Consider the following 5962-nt stretch of genomic DNA (forward strand, 5'->3'; position numbering starts at 1 on the left):
GCTAGAGGTCAGAGGAGAATGGTCCGACTGATTCAAGCTGATAGAAGAGCAACTTTGACTGAAATAACCACTCATTACAACCGAGGTGTGCAGCAAAGCATTTGTGAAGCCACAACACGCACAACTTTGAGGCGGATGGGCTACAACAGCAGAAGACCTCACCGGGTACCACTCATCTCCACTTCAAATAGGAAAAAGAGGCTACAATTTGCAAGAGCTCACCAAAATTGGACAGTTGAAGACTGGAAGAATGTTGCCTGGTCTGATGAGTCTCGATTTCTGTTGAGACATTCAGATGGTAGAGTCAGAATTTGGCGTAAACAGAATGAGAACATGGATCCATCATGCCTTGTTACCACTGTGCAGGCTGGTGGTGTAATGGTGTGGGGGATGTTTTCTTGGCACACTTTAGTGCCAATTGGGCATTGTTTAAATGCCACGGCCTACCTGAGCATTGTTTCTGACCATGTCCATGCCTTTATGACCACCATGTACCCATCCTCTGATGGCTACTTCCAGCAGGATAATGCACCATGTCACAAAGCTCGAATAATTTCAAATTGGTTTTTTGAACATGACAATGAGTTCACTGTACTGAAATGGCCCCCAGAGTCACCAGATCTCAACCCAATAGAGCATCTTTGGGATGTGGTGGAACGGGAGCTTCGTGCCCTGGATGTGCATCCCACAAATCTCCATCAACTGCAAGATGCTATCCTATCAATATGGGCCAACATTTCTAAAGAATGCTTTCAGCACCTTGTTGAATCAATGCCACGTAGAATAAGGCAGTTCTGAAGGCGAAAGGGGGTCAAACACAGTATTAGTATGGTGTTCCTAATAATCCTTTAGGTGAGTGTATATTGTGCTAATGATACATTTTTGATCCAGCACCCATTTCACCTTCATTCACAGCTTGAAGTTGGACAATGTCAATCTCTGCCAGATTGACATTGTAATGAGAAGTGGTTTTGAAATCAGCCACATCCCTTTTGGATTAACTTATCTTTTTTTTTGGAGAAGAAAAGCATGTTTGTTGTTTTATTGTTTCATCAATAAAATGTCTTGCATAACTAAAGTCGTTTTACTACTTCACACATTTATTTTTAGGATCCTCCCCTAAATGTCATTTCCTTGATGACACGCATGTGGAGAAAGAGGGAGAAGGATCTAACGTCACACAAAGCGTTTATCGTGCTTGTTCAATCCACTCACTGTCTGTCCTTGATTACCCATGAACTGTCTCAATAGGAGGTTGGAGAAAACAAAGGATAAAATAAAGCTAAACCAAATAATAAAAGGACGTTTACATTCCTGTAGTGAATTGAAGTCGCACTGATCCCGCTGTCAACAAAGGGCTATGCTCACAGCCATCCCATTATTCTCAATTGCACCCTCTGCTGACATGAGACTGCAATTTAGTACAATACAGAATCACCAGGGAACGGGGAGGAATGATGTAATGATGATGACATAAAATCCCTCAAAATATAAATAAAACTTAAACTCACTATTTAGGATGACATAATTGTCTACAACAGAATCAGATGTCAACATGACATGTCAACATGACATGATACATTCCAGGTTGATATATTGATAAGAACTAATACATACCTCTGTTTGTGCTTCTATAATTGACAGAATTACGCAGGTTCAGTATACATGGAACATATCTAAATGCAATTATATCAATGCCCTATTGGTGGATTAAAATGCACTGCAGCTCAACGTCTGTAAATAAATGCATTCTATTTAATCTGCTGTCTGTAATGAGGAAAAATGAAAAGGATCCTCCAGTGACTGTTGATTCTGTCATTCCCATAGGGCGATGGAGGTTTATGTTCTATATTAGTAAGACTGATTCTTCATGGTGTTCTTGAGACCAGGAGGTCAACCCTCTGTGCACTTCAAAAGAGCTTACCTGAGGAACCAGTGTGGGATTCCTCCATTGGGGCAAATGTACAGCAGCAAAAAGGGGCTCCCCAGACTCATTACCTTTACCTACTAGCCCCAGCTGCTGGAGAGCCATTCATCAACATTACAAATCCTCCTGGTGTGCAGTTATACCTCCAAGCAAAGAGATGCATTGAAAGGGCCCTGGGACATCCCCTATGGGTACAATGTAAAATTCACACCTCAACAGGTGTACTGGATAGAATAGGGCAAGACGACATGTTGGCACTCTCCCTTCAAAGAGTTGTTTTACAGGGCAGACATTTTATATATAGGCCTACACCAAAATAAATGGATTTTATTATATATATTTTTTTTAATTAACTGGCCAGCAAATCAGGCAATAGTAGTAATAATGTATTCTATAGGGTTTTACATTGCAGAATGAATATTGAAAAAGTAAAACAAAATTTTATAAAATAAAATGGATATGATTGAGTTGGTCTGGACTACAATTTTCTTTTTTATTTAGTTGTGTTATTGACTTTTTTTGCCATCAGTCTACACACAATTCCCCATAATGACGAAGTAATTTTATTTATTTTCTTACCAATTTCTGGGAATTCATTGAAATAAAATAACTGAAATATCTTATGTACATTAAGTATTCAGACCCTTTATTTAAGTACTTTGCAGAAGCAGCTGGGCACATTCGCAGACCAAAGCCATTCCAGTGTTGGCTGTGTGCTTTGGGTCATTCTTGTGCAGAAAGATGAATTGTTGCCCCAGTCTGAGATCCTGTGCACTCAGGTTATCCTCAAGGATTTCTTTGTATTTTGCTCTGCTTATCCTTCCCTCAATCCAGTCCCTGCCACTGAGAAGCATCCCCATAGCAAGATGCTCTTTCCACCATGCGTCACCGTAGGGATTGTATCCAACTAACTTGGTAGAATCGCTAGCGAGCAACCTTAAAAGCATATTTGCCACACATCCTGGGCAGAAAAAAACAGGTGATCCAGACATAATCGATACACATTTGATAATAGAAAACTAATAGAATAATAGAAAACAATAATAGAAAAAAAAGTACATACTTACAAATTGTTAACAAAATCTACAGAAGCTCAAACTTACTGCCTCAAGTTAATGTTCAACAGTTCCATTCAATTTCTTTCTAAAACATATATATACACAAAGCCAAGCCTGAGGAAAAGAATACATTTCTTTACAATGAAGTAAATAGCTTTCTTTAGGATGTGTGTTGGTAAAATATTTAGGATTAGACAACTAGACTACACCGTCAGAATAAAAAAAAAGGCATAAAACACCTACCTATAATTGTAATTCATGGAGTTCAAACTTTCATAGTAAATCATCATAAAAAATCGCAATACGGAATGTCTTATACAGGGTTACAATTATTTATTCATGATCGGTTGGTTTAGAGTTCAATTAATTACTGATGTGGTATAATAAAGTTACAGCGAAATGACGTTACATTGTTGCTAAATCTTCATCCGGGAATCTATAAACACCGATTGGCGCGTGCGCAATACTATACTGTGGTTCGACCTTCTGCAGTCGGTAAGTGTTTAATGGAGGTCTATCGAAAACTTGTCTGTTGTAAATCCTTTTTCATCCGTTTTAAAAACCACACCTTGCACCATACAAGTCAATGCTGCATGTTGTGTGTTGTCTTGCATTCATTGTCCTTCCATTATTTTCAATGTCGTGCATTTTAAAACCCACTGACCTTATTTGTCTTGTCTTCGCAGAAAGATCCGGGCTTCAATCTAATTTGACCTACCAGGTTAAAACAGAATACATTCAAAAATGTATGCTTGTGCAAAGTTTGTCTCCACGCCGGCTCTGGTGAGTTATTTTCCTCAGTCTGTTGGAAAAGTTTTTTTACACATTAAATAATTGTTTTCCTTCCGTTGCGTTCACATGGGCCTATGTGCTGAACTTGAATTGAAGCTGACTGACAAGGGTACAGAATTCGCTAGCTAGGTAGATGGCTAACGTCAACTTGCTAGCTAGTGACTAACGTTAACTGCCAATGCCCGACCTTGCTAGTACTTTGATTGTGCGGATCATCATTTATATTTCTATTTATCTGCTCTTCTGAGACGCATTTGCGACCCTACTAAATGCTAGTGTAGCCTATCATAGAGATCCATGAATAAGGTCAACATTTAACTTTGTTTGCTTCAGCACCCTAGTCTGTAGTGTAGCTACCTATTGTAGTAGAGTTTTCTGACTAGGCAACACTCGTGCCTGCTTTCTTAGTGTTGGGTCTCCCCACCCAAGGTTGGGTTGTACTAATGAAGTGACAAATGTTCAATGCTTTTATTTTTAGGGCCATATTGCTTGTTATGGAATGTATACATCTTTACAGCTTTGACATTTGATAACTGCAATGACAATACCTAACTGCTGTCATGGGGCCTCCCGGTGGCCCCATACACTATTGTGCTGTCTTTTACAAAGGAAAGCTGTAATGCTCAGGCCTCCACATGTCTTAAACCATTGCGCAAACGTGTGCACTTCAAGTCTCATTCTCTTCTTGCCCTCAGGCTCTCCAATGTTGACCCTTGAACGAAAATACTGTTGCTTTCTTTCATTTTATTTTTGTTTTTGTCCCTGGTTCAGGTCCGTGCTGGCTCCAGGGCTCTTTGCCGACCCCTGTCTGCCTCTATGATGTCCAGGCCTGAGGTCAACGCAGAGGTGAGTCCTCTGGCAGTTAGCCTTTTGCTCTTCGCTATGTAACTGTCCAAAAGTTTTCAAACCTCCTAATGGTCATAGATGTAGGAGTGATTTCCTGTCTGTAAACGGAAGTGTTAATTTCTTAATGTTTTCTTTTTAGTGCAATGTAGCCCTGATGCCACAAAGCCCCTTCACCCAGGCAGCACTGAGAGGTTTCCAGACCAGTGCTGTGAGCAGGGACATTGACACAGCTGCTAAGTTTATTGGCGCTGGAGCCGCCACAGTCGGAGTGGCTGGATCCGGTGCTGGAATTGGGACAGTGTTCGGCAGTCTCATCATTGGATATGCTAGGTAAGTCCACTGCTACAAATATGATTAAATCTGCTGTTCTCAGTTTCGTCTTTTGGGACAACCAATTCAAAGTTGACTTGAATTAAATTGTGATCATGGACTGTGTTTTGTTTGGCAGGAACCCTTCTCTAAAGCAGCAGCTGTTTTCCTATGCCATCCTCGGATTTGCGCTGTCTGAAGCCATGGGTCTATTCTGTTTGATGGTTGCTTTCTTAATCTTGTTTGCTATGTAGAACTATGTTCATAAACTAATTACAGATGTGACTACATATTTTATCGTGGCTACAACAATTGTTCCTCATTGGTGTCATGGAAATGTACATTTTCAAGTCTGTCAGTCAAAATTACCAACATGTATTGTAAAAATGTAAGAATTTACATAATTAAAATGCATGTATTTGACTATTTAACATATGGCACTAAGTTTTCTATGTTGGAATCATATTTCACCACAATCAAGAAAACTAGCTTCTATTGAATGTCAACATGGGATAATGCAGAGGTACATCTTAGATCAGCACTGCCCAACCATGTTCCTGGAGATCTGTCTTGTAGGTTCAACCCTGCTCCTGCAGATCTACTGCCCTGTAGGTTCTCTTAAACTCAATTTGTGACTAACCCCATTAAGCTATTCATCTGGCAAAAAAATTAATCAGGTGTGCTAAATTTGAGTTGGAGACAACCTACAGGACAGTAGATCTCAAGGAACAGGGTTGGGCAGCCCTGGTTTAGATTGTCTGTAAATCAGTCTGGTGTATTTGCCATGTTTTTTTCAATGCATCATTTTTGCTTCTTGTAATACCACAGTGATGCTTCCATTGGTTCAAGTGCTGGTCAATAGCAGTATGTAAGTAGGCTGCGAGGGACTGCTTGCTTTTGTATATGGCAATGAATAAATCTAGACAATTTGATGGTGCTAAATTATGGTCACTGGTCCAGTTTATTTTGGAAGCTCTCTGAATGTGCAGTCTCAATCTGCAAGTCTTAATGATCCCCTTAATTCTACCAC

The 5962-nt window shown here is 39.9% G+C and overlaps 1 protein-coding gene across 1 annotated transcript; it reads left to right on the forward strand.

Annotated features, from left to right (window-relative positions):
• The first annotated feature begins 3391 nt into the window (after window positions 1-3391).
• Window positions 3392-5363, forward strand: atp5mc3a (ATP synthase membrane subunit c locus 3a). The gene is made up of 5 exons (XM_010879903.2): window positions 3392-3480; window positions 3672-3768; window positions 4549-4623; window positions 4763-4953; window positions 5072-5363. The coding sequence occupies exons 2-5, from the start codon at window positions 3730-3732 to the stop codon at window positions 5184-5186; spliced, it is 420 nt and encodes a 139-aa protein (XP_010878205.1). The 5' UTR covers window positions 3392-3480; window positions 3672-3729; the 3' UTR covers window positions 5187-5363.
• The last annotated feature ends 599 nt before the right edge of the window (window positions 5364-5962 follow it).

The sequence above is a fragment of the Esox lucius genome, chromosome 16 (genome assembly GCF_011004845.1).
Source record: "Esox lucius isolate fEsoLuc1 chromosome 16, fEsoLuc1.pri, whole genome shotgun sequence".
In the NCBI taxonomy this organism is placed as follows: domain Eukaryota; kingdom Metazoa; phylum Chordata; class Actinopteri; order Esociformes; family Esocidae; genus Esox; species Esox lucius.

What these genes read in the sequence shown, in the direction of transcription:
- atp5mc3a (XM_010879903.2), top strand. Translation starts at nt 3,730, where the DNA reads ATGTATGCTTGTGCAAAGTTTGTCTCCACGCCGGCTCTG. An exon ending in GGCCTGAGGTCAACGCAGAG is followed by an intron (nt 4,624 to 4,762) that starts GTGAGTCCTCTG and finishes TTTTCTTTTTAG; the next exon opens with TGCAATGTAGCCCTGATGCC. An exon ending in CTCATCATTGGATATGCTAG is followed by an intron (nt 4,954 to 5,071) that starts GTAAGTCCACTG and finishes TTTGTTTGGCAG; the next exon opens with GAACCCTTCTCTAAAGCAGC.